The sequence below is a fragment of the Peromyscus eremicus genome, chromosome 11 (genome assembly GCF_949786415.1).
Source record: "Peromyscus eremicus chromosome 11, PerEre_H2_v1, whole genome shotgun sequence".
Classification (NCBI taxonomy): Eukaryota; Metazoa; Chordata; class Mammalia; order Rodentia; family Cricetidae; genus Peromyscus; species Peromyscus eremicus.
Genome location: NC_081427.1, coordinates 45,083,951 through 45,102,275, shown reverse-complemented (window position 1 = coordinate 45,102,275; position 18,325 = coordinate 45,083,951). Strand labels below are relative to the sequence as shown.

At 39.8% G+C, this 18,325-nt stretch overlaps 1 protein-coding gene across 2 annotated transcripts in view; it reads right to left on the bottom strand.

Annotated features, from left to right (window-relative positions):
* The window catches only part of Zswim6 (zinc finger SWIM-type containing 6), a 185,190-nt gene that overhangs the window by 30,069 nt on the left and 136,796 nt on the right, over positions 1-18,325 (bottom strand). For both annotated transcript variants that reach the window (XM_059276088.1, XM_059276089.1), the window contains exon 4: positions 18,164-18,314. In XM_059276088.1, coding sequence (XP_059132071.1) covers positions 18,164-18,314 — 151 coding nt within the window. The remainder of the gene's footprint in view (positions 1-18,163; positions 18,315-18,325) is intronic.

Here is an 18,325-nt window from a genome sequence, read left to right as displayed (position 1 = left end):
AGTACTGTCACCTTGAGAGTTTAAATCTCATGTGAAGCTAGGGTGGTGACAAATATTCAGACTGCAGCCATGAGAAAAATCAAACTCAGATAGGCTGAGAACCTTTAACACAAGATCCTAAGTGTTCTTGGCTCATTTCAATGATTTTTATATGACTTGATGAAAGGAGAGGTTTGCTGTGGATATTGCTCACTAGTTCCATCCCTTTGCTTGCAAATTTCATGATATCATTGTTTTTTACTGCTGAGTAGTACTCCATTGTGTATATGTGCCACATTTTCTTTATCCATTCTTCAGTTGAGGGACATCTAAGTTGTTTCCAGATTCTGGCTATTACGAATAATGCTGATATGAACATAGTTGAGCATGTGTCCTTGTGGTAAGATTGAGCATTCCTTGGGTACATGCCCAAGAGTGGTGTAACTGGGTCTTGAGGAAGACTTATTCCCAATCTTCTGAGAAACCACCATAACGATTTCCAGAGTGGTTGTACAAGTTTGCATTCCCACCACCAACAGTGGAGGAGTGTTCCCCTTGGTCCATACCTTCTCCAACATAAGCTGTCTGCAGTGTTTTTGATCTTAGCCATTCTGACAGGTGTAAGATGGTATCTCAGAGTTGTTTTGATTTGCATTTCCCTGATAACTAAGGATGTTGAGCAATTCCTTAAATGCCTTTCAGCCATTTGAGAGTCTTCTGTTGAGAATTCTCTGTTAAGCTCTGTAGCCCATTTTTTAATTGGATTGTTCAGTATTTTTAAGTCTAGCTTTTTGAGTTCTTTATATATTTTGGAGATCAGCCTTCTGTCAGATGTGGGGTTGGTGAAGATCTTTTCCCATTCTGTAGGCTGTCGTTTTGTCTTATTGACCGTGTCCTTCTGCCTTGGGTTTTCATGCTTGTATTTCCCTAATTAGAAAATTTTCTTTTTTCAGGAGAAATTCTTTTTTTTTTTCCCCAAAAAGCTAAGTCTTTACTAATTTGCTTGTAACATCCTTTTATTGCTCACTTCCCTAAAGAGAGGTTTCATCCTGAATGGGTGTTCTTAACACTAGATTCAAATTTAGTGCCATAATAGATATGGTCTTTTATCTTAACAGTCATTACTAAAAGGCTGTAATTAGCCTTAATAACCAAATTAACCAAATTGAGTAAGTCATTCTCCAAATTTTATTAATTCAAGGTCCCACTCTGGGCATTTATCTCCTTTCCCTCCAGTGTGCCTGAAGTATTTGAAGCCTTAAGAGAAGTTCTTTAATGATTAAACTCCATTCTATGATTTCTCTGAAATGGTAACCCTTTCAAGGATTCAGTGGGAAGGTGGTGAGATTTGGTTAGAAGTCAGCATTGCCAGGGCCCTGTGGTGGAGCTGCAGCACACATAGTATGGTACTTCATTTTCCTTATAGAGGATACTTGCTCCGAATTACAATGAAAACAAACTCCATATATTTACACCGATTCCTAGGTTCAGTACCTCAAAGTAAATAATGGTGTGTGTATCACCCAGTTTCAGAATTATCCACGCCATAGTTCAGCTCTAGCTTTTTCTACCACTGTGATGATTTGGATTAGAAATGTTCCCTATAGGTCCAGACATTTGAACATGATTCCCAGCTGGCCACATGGCTTGGCAGGTTTAAGCAGCAGAGTCCTGCTGCAGGAAGAGCATCATAGGGCGGGCTTTGAGATTATATAGCCTTGCCCTTTCTTCCCTTCTCTGCTTTGTACTTGTGTTTGAAGGTGTGAGCTTTCAGGTTCCTGCAGCCATGCCTGCCACTTGCTATTATATGAACTCTTGTCCCTGTGGAGCCATAAGCCAATTTTTTCTTTCCTAAGTTGCTTCTGATCATGTTGTTTTATCACAGCAACAGAAAAGTGACTAATATAGAAGTTGACACTGGAATGGCTATTGTTAAGAACCTTACCATGTTGGTTTCTTTTCTTTTGGAAAACTAGAACTTTGGACGAGAAAACTGGTTGAAACCAGAGCTTAAAGGTAGGAAATTCCAGTTAAGAGCCTGGAAACAGTAGTGCTGAGAGCAATATAAACTATGGAGGTCCAGTTGAGTAGGTTTCAAATGGGGAATAATAGTAATGGTTTAGGGGCCATTCACATGAAATTTTTAATGAAGAATCTGGCTGTCTTCTGCCCATGTCCTGAGAACTTGCTTGAGAATAATTTAAAAAGTAATGGACTAATTTCTTTGGTGGAGGAGAGAGATTTCAAGACGGCCTAATGTTGAGTCCGTGGCATGGTTGTTACTGATTTCCCTTATGCAGGCCTACAGTGAACAAAAACAAGCAGCATAGGAAGAAATGGGGAATGTGCAGTTTGGAGACAGAAAGAGCACTAGGAAGTTCAATGTTGAAGCCAAGGCATGTGCTCAAAGAGGATGTAATTGCTAAGGAAATTAGACTCAAAGAAAATCCTTGCTCTGTACTGGAACAAAGGCAGAGGTATTCCCTGGGCAAGACCCCACTCAGCTGATCTTCCAACTTTTACAGGAGAGCCTATGGCACTTCTGCTTACAGAAAGCAACCAATTAAAAATCTACAGCTGATGTAATAAAGGGGGGCCAGGGACCATTGACAGCTGATGTGATAAAGGGGGGCAGGGACCACTGGTAGTTGGAATTAGCAGTGTGATCCACATGGTGCTGGGTTTAGAGGCATGAAAGATTGTGGATTCTTCTACCATAGTTTCAGAGAGCCACTGAGCCTTGGCAGCATGTGGCAGAGGAGTCCCTGAATGAAGGGCCAGAGAGGGCAGCAAAGCTCGAGGGGAAGAACCATCTAAGTCCTTGAAATTAAAGTCCCAAACACTGCACATGGAGTTACAAGATTTGGTGTTTGCCCTGCTAGGTGTGATCTTGCTTTGGTCCAGCATTTCCTAACTATGCCCTCATTCTTCCCTTTTGGAATGACATTGTATTTTCTGTGCTTATTTTATGTTGGAGGTATAAAATTTCCTTTTTTTTCTCCCCAAGGAGTTAATAGTTTAGAGTTACCTTGAGTCTCAGAAGAGACTTCAGACATATAAACAGTGTTGAGACTGTGACAGACTATGGGGATGTTTGAAGTTGGACTATATGCATTTTTGCATTATGATCGGACCATGAGCCTATGGGTGCCAGGGATTGGAATGTGGTCAATCAAGTGAGATATGCCCTGACACAGGCTCCAGCATTTGAGTAACATGTTCTCAGTTGGTGGTGAGGTTTAGGTAGTGCAGCTCAGAAAATGCAGCACCTGGGGCAGGCTTTGAGATTATTCAGCCTCGCCCTACTTCCCATTGGCATATTCTGCTTTGTGCTTTACTTTGAAGATGTACATTCTCAAAAGCTCTCTGAACCTGCTCCATGCCTGCCTCTGAAATTGTATGAAAGCCAAAATAAACTTTCTTCTGTAAGTTACTGTGGTCATGGTGTTTTTATCATAGCAACAGAAGAAAAAAAAAAAAAACTAATAAAAACCACCCAGCATGCCTTCATTCTTCTCTTCTACTGCCCTGACCAGTCTTCACCAAGTGAGCGATTTTAGTCAAACAACATCCAGGAAAATTAACCTCAAACTAAGGAAGTAAATTCCTTCACCCAAGGAAAAGTACAAATACTTTTCACCTAAAGGAAGTAGTTCTGTCTACTTAGGAGTCTTAAGCCTGCTCACATTCCATATCTGACCTCAACCAGTTAGAGAACATGGGCAGAAAGGTAAAGGTACAGAAACAGAACATTAAGACTGTCATGAAAATCTTTTTGGTTACTTCTGTATTCCGCCAACAACAAAACACCAGTGAAACAGATCTACTCTCAGTAAAAGTGGGTGAGAACAACTAATTGTACCCACCAGTTTTTTCTAGTAAACATTTAGATATGTGGATTATCAATACCATTTTGCTCCACATCATACACTCACTGCTTACATTTCCAATAGAAACTTTTCTTTTTACCAACAAGCTTTGGTCTCAAAGGGCAAGACATGGATGACCAGTCATACCACTCTGGACAAGTCCACCGAGCCTCTGTGGTGCCAGCTCCCCAATTGAAAACAACAGGGATATAATTTCTACCTAACTCATAGGGCTGTTTCCCACTGTTTCTGCCAACTTCACACAGCCTCAGACAACCAGGCTTCACACACAGAAATTCCATGATGAACTTCTAAGAGACAAGAAACGGACAATGCCAGTTTTGACTCACAACCTGTCCCAACTGATAAAATGTGCCTAGATTCAAGAGAGGAAAACACTGATGCCTTACCACAAGGAGAGGAACAAACAACCTGTGGCCAACTTTAGTGTATCACAATTGCCAACACTTGAAAACTGGCTAGATTATGAAATGGAAAAGTAAGCCACTAGCCATTTATTTGCCATAGATGAGTATCTGTTTTTAAATATAATAATTTTAGTGCTTTTATTTTTATAAATACTAGCTGTATAATTTTGCCTAAAATAAAAAATTACCTAGTCAGAATTAGCCAACTATGTATTATATTGAATTTGTAAGACTTTATTCTCTATTACTGTTGAGATCAGGCTGTACCCAGCTCTAAGTTAACCCAAAGACTGGAAAATTTGCTGTTTTTTCAGATTGTGCCTATACATTCAGAGACTCCATTTGTACAAGCAGCTTTTGACTCTATTTTGAGGATAGTAGATAGCTCTGCATTTAAAGAGATAATGAGTGGCCCCCATCTGTCTGGTGCCACCCACTGGCAAATACTGATCAATGACTTATTCCTGGAAAAGAAAGGGTATCACTCCATAAATTTATCAGGGTGAACTGCTACTATAGAGGCATACAGATGTGTTGAAATCCTATCAGGAAAACTAGGACCAAGAACTCATCAAATATACATCACTAAGGGAAGGATGTAACCTCACTTGCACAATAATAAAGAAGTGATCAACACAGACAATCAGTCTATCATAAGACGATTTGGTGTGTGCATCAAGATGCAGATAACCCGTGACTATATCTAGGGACAGTCTCACTCAGCCCTCAACTGTTTATTCAGCCTATTTGAACTGCGGTCTATGCTCTTAGTCACCTGTCTGGACCTATCACCTATGAATTCTGTTCACTCACAGGGTATTTTGGATTCCTCCCTGCCTGCCCTTAGCATCACCTCACTCTTGGAGCTCAACTCTGACCCTGCTGCCAGGCTCTAAAACAGCAGCAAGTCTGTCCAGTAAATTTTGACATTGTGGAAAGATAAATTTGTCTGGTTTTGACTCAGTTCACTCATGACTACTACCCATTATCAGTAACATTTATAGATAATCATTTTAAATTTAGCAAATATATCGATTTTAAGGATAACAAACACCTATTCCTGAATCTATCACAGATATTAGCCTTTCTTAAGCTATTTTTTTTTTCTCTAAAATATGGCCCAACATTCAAAATAATGAGTCTCAACCACTGATGGTTCTGAACCCTTCTAAAAGATATCTGGCCAGATGCGGTATTATTTTAGTCATATAAAATAAGGCCCAGAGACACTGCTTAAACATCATACAATACAAGGGACAAACTTCCACAATGGAGAACAACTTGTGCATGTGTGAATATTATTAGCTCAAATAATAAAATTCAAACAAATCACTCAACAGATGAAAGAGCTGTAAGTCAAACAAGAAGCCATTATAAAAACTTAACAAAATAGAAGGTATCCAAATACACTGCATTATTATTACATGCTGCTTTGTATGTAAATTTTTATCCCTTCCAGGAAAATCCTAACAATATCAAGTTACACATGTTGGGTTTCTAATTAGATTCTACATTTAACGTTTTTAAATGTCTATCTTTAGGGTACAAAGATTGTTCCATCTAATTCAACTAACATTTCTAAAAGTGAATGGCATCCATATTTATTTACCTGGCAATAATTGCTGTCATTTTACTGATTCTTTACCTCACATTAACCCTGCTTTAAATAACACATTAACCCTGTTTAAATATTTACATAATTATCACATTACCTTAAAAAACAAACAAACAAAAAGCACTACTCTGTAGACAAAGAGACTAAAGTTTACAGAGATGCCGCTACTAGCAGAGGGAATAGGAATCCTGTCCAAGGATTCTTGTTCCCTGCAAAACAATGTCCTTAAACACTACAGCAACTTAGCTTTTAGTCTAGCTATGTATCCAAAAGGTTTGTTTTTTGTTATTGTTGTTTTTTAAAGTTTGGATTTATGAAAATTCCAAGACTAATGTTTTTAGTTTTTTTGACAGAATCATTTCATTCTATTTTAAAATATAAATATTTTATTAACTAAAATTAAGAGTATCCTGAAATCCTTAAAGCTAATAATAACTCTGTACTTTATTTAATTGTGTTCTTTTAAAACTTGTATCTTTATTTTTACTGTATGATTGTGTTGTCTGCATTCATGTCTGTTTGCTATGTGTGACTGGTCCCTGTGGAGGTCAGAAGAGGGTATCAAGATCCTCTGGAATTGGAGTTATAGGTGGTTGTGAACCACTGTGCTGGGAATCAAACCTAGGTCCTCTGCAAGAACAGCCAGTACTCTAAACTAATAAGCCATCTCTCTAAGACCCCACCCCTGCCTTTAATTGTGTTCTTAGACACTCAGATCATATATAAGAAAGTACACTCAAACAAGAACCATAGGTCCATCTAAATAAAGCCCAACTAAACAAAATAAAACTGCAGTTTTCAGAACTGACAGGCACAGAAAATAAGTAATTTCAGTATAGATTAAAACAGTAGATGTGCAAACAAAAGCTAAACATAGTATTCAAGATTGATTATTCAAGTCAGATGAAATCTGTTTTGTCTGGAAACACTATGGTCAGCTCTGTTAAAGTTAAGTCTACATCAGCATTTCTGGGGAAATGCATGCAACTGAGGAGGACCCTTTCTGCCTGCTGGAGTATATTCCTGGACATGGCATTATGAATTGTGAGCAAAGAAATCAGCCACAGATTCTCACTATTCCTAACCCTACATGCAGTTCCCTTTCGTGTTTTGTTGTTGTTAATATCAAATCAATTCAGTGATTGTCATAGATTTTTGTGGGTTTTGTTTTTTAATAGAGAGGGAAGGAGATAGATGAATTAAAATAAACCTGTTCATCTTCTCTACTGGATAGCTCTGGACTCATTCATAAATGTGGCTCTCCTCACTAATTCCTAGGAAGCTAACTCATGTGCTCGGTGTCGAGAAAAGGCCAGTGCAGGGCAGAGGAGCGAGACAGACAACATCACCATCTCGAACACATTCAAAGACAAGGGCTCACTTTGCTTTGTTCCACATTCACAAAAAGTGAGTGCTGTTAGCTGGAAAGTTTAGCATCTACATACTAGTGTCACGTAAAGTCTTACAAAGTAGTAGCAGGCCAAGAAAAGCAATCACTTTCAGTATTTCCAAGGGTTCCATGGTTATAAAATAAATCACAGTATTTACTGTTGTTCTCAGAAGCTATTATAATAGTATAAATTTCATGCATGATCCAATTATCTAATCATATTTATTTAGAGGCCATGAAATACCTAATTGCAGTCACAAATAGGAGATCACTGGCATAATAATTAGTCGTGCTAGCCAAACTACAGTCACAAAACTTCTTGGGTCAGACCACACGAAAACCGTGACCCTAATTATGACAATGTTATTATCAGCATAATGAAGTTTTAATACATCAATCACTCCATATTTGGAAAAGTAAGTTTAACTGGCAACACATTCTTCTTTAAATTTGATACACTAGCTTTTAATTTATTAAAACATTTCTGGAAAATTTTCAAAACCAGACCCAAGGGATATAATGAAGCAAGTTTTAAGACTGCTTGGGTTAAGCTGGGCTAAACTCCCTGCTAAATGGCATAAGCTTAGTCATCATCTAATCAGGCTCCCAGAAAAATTTTAAGTTTCTTTCTTTTTAACCAAGAAGGAAAGCAGTTAAAGGGAGTAACTGACATCCTGGATCTAGTTCATGATCTAATAAACAAGTTTCCCCACTGCATTTGATCTGTCAGTGTCATGAGCTTGGCCTCATTAGGAGGCTCACTCGGCGGGAGATCACAGAACCAGCTTTTCCACACCCTCGACATCCCTCTCCTTTTCAAGGGAGCAAAGGAAAGACAGAAAAATCTGAGGCAAGGAGAAAGGCAGAGTGGCGGGCAGGTGGTTTTGTACTCGGAGAAAACGCCGTAAATAGGTGAGGTAAAGGAATGCCTCGGGAGCCTGCATGGACGCTTTCATGTGTTCTGCGCTGGCTTTATTTCTGAACCATCTTCATAAACAGTTCCATGGTTCATTCAACGGTCACGACTACAATTCCATATAAACCTATTTCTGAAAAGACTCAGTTCACAAGTGACTTCTTATAATAGTGACTTACTTCATTTTAATGTATGAGATGTTGAAGATCGATCCTCAAATGGTTTATTTAGCATGCTTCATATTATATAATTTTTTTTTTGTGGTTGTCTTAGACTGCCTTTTATTTCTCACTTATTTATTCTGTGTCCTGACTAGATTGTGAGGTCCCCAACTGCAGGACACATGCACAACTGTCATACATGGTACTACAGGACACACAAGCAGGTTCTTGTTAATGTGCCTGCTACTCCTTGGGCAAAGCACTTCTGGTATTTATGCTGAAGCGCATCACTGAGCCTCGGAAAGTTGTCTTCCTTTTGGTGGGCATTGAGAACCAATTAGGACAGAAATCCATCAAAAGCCATACTAAGAAGTGATCATATTGACCAGTGCAGCTCTTTCTAGAGTATCAATGAAGTAAACACCATCAACATTTGTGTGAGATACCAAAGATACAGGGGAGGGGGTTCTTGCAATAATCTGTCTGATAGGAACTCCGGGATGTTCGTAAAAACAATTTCTGAATGCACTCACTTTTCTGTGGAGTGCAAAGAGAACTTACGATGGGTGTTGCGTTTCCTAGAGAGTAGAATGTTTCATTTTGCTCTAATTCATTCTATTACTGAATTAAACTTTGATGTATTGGTCTTGACAAGTGCTTCATGCTGATTGTATTGTGTATGATAGTATAATCACTCCCCATGCATTTCCCACAGGCTGCGTGATTAATGCAATAGATTACCTGCAGCATGGATGGCAAGGGGGAATCAGTGTCCTTCTGCACTCTAAACTGTTTGCATTTCAGGATGCATGTGTGTGCATACACACATGGGCACCCAGGAATATCCTGGGCAGGGGCGGCTAGATAAACCAAAAGGTGGGAGAATAGAAAATTGATGACACATTGAAGATTAATGTTTTTTAAGTGTTTACTACTAAAAATATGCTTCTTAAAGCTTCCAAGAAGATAGATGCCATTGTACATCAATTATTCATTTACCTTCATCTTCACAAATATTTATTGAGCACCAGCTATATGCCAGATTATATTTTTCACCTTTCCAGGAAGATTAGCTAACATGTGTTACTTTCAATGTTCTAGTTACTTGAACAGAAGGGGAAAAGATGGTATAATTTTTTTAAAAAAAGGCATAGATTGAAAATATTTTTTAAAAAGATGATCAGAAAATTAGTTTCATGTCTTAACAATGATAGCAATGACAAGAACACTATTAACATTAATATTAAATATACTAAGTAGTTTAATGCTTTAAAAAAAACCTCTTTATATGATTTGGTCTATATGTCTAGGAAAGTACACATTCTGTGAATGACCGACCTGTTCACCAGAGGGATTTTTGTGCTCTTAGCAGTACTGTCAAGGCATTTCTCCCAGCATGGTTTTCTCTCAGTTCTAACTGGGACCTGCCTGGGACTCTGCCAATGCTGTCTTGGCTTATCTAAGCTGCTACTCCCAATCTAAGCCATTGCAAGGTACCTGTTCTGATTCCCATTTATGAATGCTTTTGATATTCTTTCCCAGTGCCGCTAATGCAAAAATTCAAACTTTACTAATATATTCCAGAATGAAAGGAGTCAACAAAGTGTTGGATCCAAATCAGATTTCCCTTTCCATTTCAAATGTTACCTCTGCAAGAGAAAAGGCCAGAGAGCCCAGTGTATTACCCACATTTCAGACATTATTGATGTTCCTGGCTGCTCTATCACCAGGTCACAGTAAAAGACATAGTCCCCGGGTGGGGCTGTCAACTCACTCCAGCAAGTCAACGAGAAAGCAGCAGTCTCTTACTCTGGTGGCATTTTTTAAAATTTTAATTTTGAAATTCTAAAGAAAGTCATTAAAATGTTACAAAATTATCAGACAAGCCAATAGTAGCCTCATAAAAATTCACTTGCTACAAATTATTTAGCTTTCTGCCGCCAAAGAATACAAGAAAGTTGCCTGTGTAAATTGAAGTCATTTTGTTTATATCTCAAGAAAAGTGGCTATTTTAAGGAATCACTATTGAAGACGGTGATTATGAAATACACGTTTCTGCTCTTTATTCTACCAAACTGTTCCCAGGAAGTCTAGCATCTAACACAGTAAGTCATAGTGCTGTGCCTGAGTGGGACCTGCCTCCTCCTGAGTTCTCTTCTACCCCTAGGGCTTTGCTGGACAGTGGCTGAACATCTCTCAAGGTGGGCAAGCATGCCTTATACCCTTGGGTTCTCCATCCCTGTAGACTAACCACTTAATGCAACAATAGCATTTGTGAAGTGCCTTTCCCAGTGCCAGCATGCACCAAGAGCAGCCTTGGTAGCTGCTTCTGGCCTGCCTTCAGATGCCCCTCTTTCAATCTACTCCTGGTATGTCCGATTCTCTGCAAAGCCCTTGCAAATTCCAAATGGCTTAAGGTGGAGTGTCTCAGTCCTCAACGATCTCTGTATGCTGCTACATCAAGGGAAGAAATGCCCCACAGCCTTTCTTTCTTCACTTACCCTCCCCTCTACATCAGGGGTTCTCAAACTGTGGGTCTTGACCCCTTCACAAGGGTCATAGATCAGACATCCTGCATATCAGATATTTACATTATAATTCATAACAGTAGCAAAATTACAGTTATGAATTAGCAATGAAATAATTTTATGGTTGGGGGTTACCACAGCATGAGGAACTGTATTAAAGGTCCCAGTGAAGGTTGAGAAGCACTGCTCTATATCCTACACCATGACAATCCTCCTAGATCCACAATCCAGCAGAGGCATTTTGGCTGCATTTCCCTGTTGGTGATTGTTTCTTGGGGAAAAGAACAGTAACAGCTCTTAGAAAGTGGGGACAGAACTTTCCTAGAAATTATTTCAAGGGGAAAAGAAGAACATCTTATACCAATTCTGAGATTCCTATTAGCCACTAACATAAGAATGTGTATTATAAGTGAACTGTTATAAATCAACAACATTAAACAAAGTATAAAGAGTCCATTTTTGGTAAATACTGCTATACAGTATGCACACATGATTTTACTACAACAAACCATATCTTAACTTCTAACCAAATTGCTACAGTCTATATTTAGAACAGAGGTTTATAAAAACACAAATGTGAAATTATTCTAAACCATCTAAATTTGTTATGATTTAATTGTACATGCATATGACTAGGACTATAGTATCTTTAAGAATCTCCCATTTGTTCTGTAATGAAACCAAGCGACCTATAATGATCTCATTTAATCCTGAGAGCCTATTACTTCCTATTAATACATATTTACAGTTTTTCTCTTTCCTATATGGGATATTAAATGGATAATTAAATCCTAGAAACTATAGTCAAAAGAAAGACAGTTCAGATAATTGCATGTGAAGTATTTATCATAGGTTTGCTCCTTTAAAGAATACATTCTTTCCTTCAGAACTTCTGGTTTAAACTACAAATTACTCTGTGAAGCAGAGAAAACCAACCTCCTCTAAACTCCTCAGCAAGAGAATTCAAAGGCCTGTAGCCACAGAATACAGTACTTCAGTTTAAGAAGTCATAGAACTACAAAATTCAGGCCCTGGTAGAAGGATCCAGCAGCAACCAAGTGTTCTGAGAACAATGCTGGAGAGAAGTATACATTTCAGAACCTCATGCGCACAGTGCCTTGCATTCAGAAGAAGCTCCAAATTATACCACAGGAAGAAAAGGAGAGCAAGGCAGGAGCACACTCTGCCCCAAGGCAGGATGGTCCATGAGCAGGAAAGCTCACAGAACCTACAGACTGCATGAGATCAAGGAGTGTCACCACGTCCAGGACAGCCATCAGAGCCAGGTACAGGCCAGGACAAAGACATTGAGCAAAAGGTCTTCATCAACCATCACCAAAAGGGACTGGAGAACATAATTCAGACTTTACTGGGCCCCAACTGTAAGCTTGTACTACCTGTGCTTGTGATCAGCTTACTGGGTTATAGTTACTGCTCTCCAAAGCAGCACTAAGTGGTTATTCAGTGTTTGCTTTCCCCTAAAGGTCTGAAGCTAGAATCTCTGGACACATGGCTGCTGATAGGGGCAAGTTCAGCCCGGATGATGGCACAGTGAGGGTGGGTGGGCAAACAGGAAAAGCCCTTCTGCCAAGACTCATGGCCACTTGGTCACCTCCACTTGGCCTATACAAAGTATAGATGCCTGCCAGATACATCAAACAGTATTTTAGGATAAACTGCTAATGCTGTCTAGCCTGCTTGAGATTCCGTTTTCTTGGTTGAAAATTAGCACTAAAAATTATACCTACGTCCCAGCGTCATTTTAAGGATTAAGTAGCAAGACACACACAAGAAACTGCTGAGTATAGTGCTTGAACATTGTGGACAACTGTGCTAACAACAGTAGTTGGACCAAAATGGGAAATTAAAAAACAAAAACAAAAGCCCATGTCCTCTGCTCTCTCTCTCCTCTCCTCTCTCCTCTCTCTCTCTCTCTCTCTCTCTCTCTCTCTCTCTGTCTCCCTCTCCTCCTCTTTTAGGTTAAGTACCAACGAACAAGGCTGGATTGGAGAGCTTACAGCTCTGATTCTGACAGTAAACACCTTTCTCGCTGAGCCTTCCCGTCTTGCTCCACAATGCTTCTCCCTCCTGGGACACTCCCAGGTACTACTTCTCCAGGCACTTCTTCCCATTGACACCTACCATCTCTGACTTCCTGGTTCATTGTAACTGTTTTAATTTACAGGTCTCCTGAGGTTTGCAAGTCTCAACTCCCTCTTTACTAGCAGTTAACTAGTTTACTAACATTAAAATCTAGATCCAGCACGCCTATTCTTCTGGATATAGTGCTTTGTTCCAAGCGAAATGAAACGTCTGGAAAGAAGGGGAAGGAGGCACCAGCAGCATATGCAGTGGTAAAGCTGCATTCTTCTTGTGCCCAGGGGAAGACAGACTGATAGATGACAAGCAAGCCCCGATGAGCACTTCATCAGACCTGAATTCTACTGACAGCTGTATGGAGGTTTCCCAGTCTGTGTTGACATCTTTCTGCTGCAAGGACTTTCTGGGGGATTGCTGTTTGCTTCATGGTCTAACAAAGTAACCCTGTATACAACAAGCCATTTTGTACGGCTTTCTAGTTTCGTGTGAAACAGTGACTCCTTGGTCTGTTTTTAATCATAACTGACTTTAACGTATGTCAAGCCAAAGTATATGAATTTGCCATAGAAACAAAGGGTGGTAGTTATTAAGCCTGTTGTGTTCAGAGATGTAAGATGGCATTCCCCAGAACAGAACATTTAGATTTTCATTTCTGGCTGTGAACAGTCATCTTAAATTAAGAGGATTATTCTGAATGTGTGACTTCAAAAATAACAGAGTAGGTGCAAAAGAATTGCTATTTGCATCTGGGATGCAGATGAGAAAGTATTCTGGGTCCAGGGAGCAGGTCATTTTTAGTATTTTTCTATAAATGTGGCTCCAACTGGTGGGTTGAGTTCTCTACTGGTGACTAAAAATTTACCTTGATTCCAAGTGCCCTGGGTCTATATACTACCACTCAGCCTCACACCTGACCCTGGAACATGATAGTTGTTACTGTATTCTTCAAATGAAATTAGAATTAGAAAGAAATGCTTAACTCTGCCAGCTCCTGCTCACACAAAGTTGGTCCCCAGGTGAAAAGATGTGAAAAGAATTACAAGAGCCACCACCTTGTTCTCAAGAAATACGTGAACAAACTCAGTATGGGTTTGTTCTGCCCTTACAGCTCATCTTCTTCCTGTGAGAAAGGTTCACACACTAGACAGCAAAGCTCTTGATTTTCCTCCAAGAGAAAACTAAGTGTTTGAAACGTGGGGGGAAAGGTATACAAGACTTGAAAAGTTAAGAATTTTCCATGTGACAAAAACTGTAATTAAATTGCATTTAACGGTTTCCTCTAATGACATCCATTTTAATTAGGTGTTAATAGACTGGCAGCCACAACCTATAGCTTTATGATGCAAAGTCAAATTACAGTCTTATAAAACATTTAAGGAAAGAGACCCACCAAGCCTGTGAGAGGTTACACTATACTCCTTCATCCCTAAAGACTTGCATAGTAACTGTGGTGGACAGGCAGCCATTAGGAATAACAGTAGGTGTGCTTGCCACAAGTCCTTCTGGGGGCTGCTTCCCAGAAAATGTGTGTGTCACTAATAAAGACAGTAGGAGCTGAAGCACGTGTCTGACTGACTACCAAACTCATGGCCCTGATCAAACGTGTAGCCTTCTCCACCACTGCCATGGGGCTTGCTTTTCTGTCTTACTGTCATACAGACTTTTCCCCATAGCTGATTATGATTCAAAATTCCTCATCTTCAGAGCACTGCCATGTGTTTGGGAAAATGAACATCACACACAGAGAGTAAAATTATTATCTGAAAAAAACTGATTCATGCACAAGATAAATGCATCTGCAAACGAGGTGCAATAAGCAAGGTCTTAATAGAATGCATCTGTATCTATTTCATCCTACATCATGAACATCAGGGAGTAAATCACAAAAATTAACTCAGCCCACACGAGTATCACAGGCACTCAGACTGGGAAGGCCTGGGAAAAACTAGCTGCTTTGTTAGCTGGAGAATGGGGGGAAGAAACGGGCTGCCCCAAACAACTTTGCACATATTTATGTAAAAAGGAAGAGTTTAGAAAATGACTGTGCTATTTTAAACTATTTCTGAAGCATCAACAGTATGAAATTTCATAAATCACATATAACCAGAAAGTTACAAATCTTGGGAAGGGGGGCTATCTGGTCCTATGGAAACGATTCTGTCATTTTCTGGCTGACAATCTGATGGCGCCAGGTCCTGTGCCAAGACGCAGAGTTAGTTGGCTATGATACTTGTACACTTATCGCAGGGAAGCTTTCATGCCAGCAATCTTTTTTCCTCTCCTGGTGTATTGGCCACTGCCAGAGATGGACCCATCGAAGCCACTGGTGCTAAGGAGTTAAGCATCTGGGATTTAATTTAACAGTTTCGGCTTTATTAAGCTGTCACGGAGCGGCCCCACTTTGATAACAGTAGCTGCTCCAATTATGGCTTGGTTTAGGGTTGACAAGTATAATGATTCATTCGTGGCACATGAGAAGCAATAAAAGGTTGTTTTGCATTACAGCTTTAAAAATGTGGGCACTTTTTTCATTTAATTTGTCACTTAGCTTTTGCTAAGAGGACATTTAAATTGCAGTAAAAGGCAAATGGGGCTTTTAGTGTAAATGTAATCCCCATATTTAAATGATCTGTAATGGTGCAATGTTGGAGTGGGAACACTATTGTCTCACAGTGGGTCCTGATGGTGACATGTGACATTTGTATTCAGGTCCTGTATTATCCATGTGGCTAAAGGGCTTCCAATTTCATTTCACAGCCAGAAGCCTGCAGAAAACACCAATTAACTTGCAGATCCCATTTGCCCACAAAACTCAGCCTCTTCTCAATGTCTGGCATCTGGCAGTGCTCAGCATTTAATTCCAGAGCACAGCCTTGAAGCAATGTGAGCCCTGTGTAGGGGCACAAAGTCAAATTCCCCCATTTTATTAAGAAGCAAAAGCCTTTCCTTTTGTAGTGTAGAAGGAACTTTAAGTTAATTTTTTGGTGAACAAATATCAAGATGTGATATCTACTATGACCTCTATAGGGGATTCCTCACAAATTTTAGATTTCCATTCAACGGCAAGTGAGCTCTACTTGGCATCAGAGTGCACAGGCTAGTTCACTAGTCTAATAATGATTTCACGGTGGGGCAGTGGAAGAAAGAAGTGGGGGTGGTGCTGGGGGAGGAAGGTGGGACAGGGTGTGTACCTGTAGATGTGTGTGAGTGCATGCGTACGTGTGTGTGTGCGCGCGCGCGCGCGCGTGCATGTGCGTGTGCGTTCTTGATCCCTGTCTGAAATCAAACAACTTGAATAAAACCTGACTCTTAATAAAGCAGTCCTGTTTAAGAATATAACTAGAGTCAGCTGCCAAGATCTTCCACCAATGAGACCTCCTGGCTCTGACTGAAGGTCTTGACACACGGTTTTCAAAGCCAACCTGGAAAGCTGAGATCTGACTACAGATTAATGTGAACACTGTAAGGTTTGTTCACACATTATCCCTTGTATTCTTTCTTTTTTGGTAACCAAATTATCCAAGTGGCATTTTCTTTCTAACCAGTAAAAATAGTACTTTCACATTTCTAAGCATCACAACTTAATATTTTATACATTTAATTGTAACCCAATATTTTTTCCCTGCGTGATTTCCTCCATTATTTTTTAACTTTTATATTTTATGTGCATTGGTGTTTACCCTACATGTATGTTTGTGTGAGGGTGCCAGATCTTAAAAGTTACAGACAGTTGTTAGCTGCCATGTGGGTGCTGGGAATTGAACCCGGGTCCTCTAGAAGAACAGTCAGTGCTCAACCACTGAGCCATCTCTCCAGCACCCCATTATTGGTTTTTAATGCTAGTGCTTTTTAACCTTTATAAACAGACTAGTGAATTCATCACGTATTATGGAGTCACAAGCTTAAAAGGCTATTTGGAAAACTAAATCACTCAATTTTCCGTAATATTTATGTAAACCATGTATTACCCTGTGTTCTTCAGTACCATACCATGCACTCAGATTAATAGCAACACATGGAAGCTATTTACTATTTTTACAGATTGATTTAAATTTGACTGGGGAAAAGCTACTACAATATTTCGAGAGACCCAAGGAAAGTACCAGATACAAGATACTATTTTTAAAAAATACTAGAGAAAAATATCAATAGAAACACCCTAATAGTTGGCACGTAGCAGATGTACTACTATAGAAAAAAAACCCAACCAGAGTTTCTACCTACAATCAAGTCCCTGAACAAGCAAGAAAGAATACTGACATCATTTTTTAGTAGCTTATTGTATAATCCTAATGAGTCCATCTCACCAACTTATAGAAATCTGCTCCCTGGAGCTCAGTTTCCTTATCTCCGAATAGTTCATCTCCAAAGTGCCTTCCATTACGATCATGGAGGAACTTCGGAGACAAATGTTCCTCTTGAACTAGTCTAGGCCTGGGATGACAGCACACCAGGCAGTGGTCATCATCAGTCCTCAGGAATTTCATGGCAGTACATATGCAGCAAGCATCTTCCTCTTTTTAAACTAACGGACAGTGATACGTGTTTGTCACCCTATAGATTTCTTAACAGAAAGACAAGGTAACAAATGTATTATCATTTTTTATTTCTGTAGAACTGAGCATTGGGTAAGGAGACTCATTCCCAGTATTTTCATGCTGAACATGACAAGAAAATCTTTCTCTTTTTTTTTCAGGCACCTGTTATATTTACAACTTTAATCACCAGAAATTTTGGACAATAAATTTTAGAGTTTGCCATATCTTTTCCATTCTCAAGAACAGTTCCAAAGAACGAGGTCTGTATCGGATGAAAATGCAGAGTATCCAAATCACTTTTGAGAATTCCAATGAGGGGAAAAGAGCAAGGCAGACTCAAAAATTGAGATGAAATAGTAACTGATCCTACAACATAAACCATTTGTCCTGAAAACACAGAACCTGTCACCAAGTATGTAAAGGGAGACTCCTGTGCTGGCTTCACTCAGGAGCAGACACTCCCCAGGCTCTGCCACAGCTGCTCTTTCCAGGCCCCAGTCCCTGTTCTTCCTACTCATCTGCCCAAAGCACACTTGCATGCAGCAGCTCTCTCCTGCATCACCAGGACCACGTTCTTAAAGAGCCCGCTGTGGTCTATCTCCACACAGCTCAGTGTAGTGTGACGGGAAACTCATTTACCAAGCTCATCCCAGAGCTGCCTGTATTTGTCAGTCATCGCCGTGCCTTGCTGCCGCCAAAGTGACAGGCGAGGGTCAGCCATGAACTGCTCGGTGATCAACGTCAACATGCGGGCCCCATTGGAGTCTCTCATCTTCAACATCTCCCGCACCTAGTGGGGCA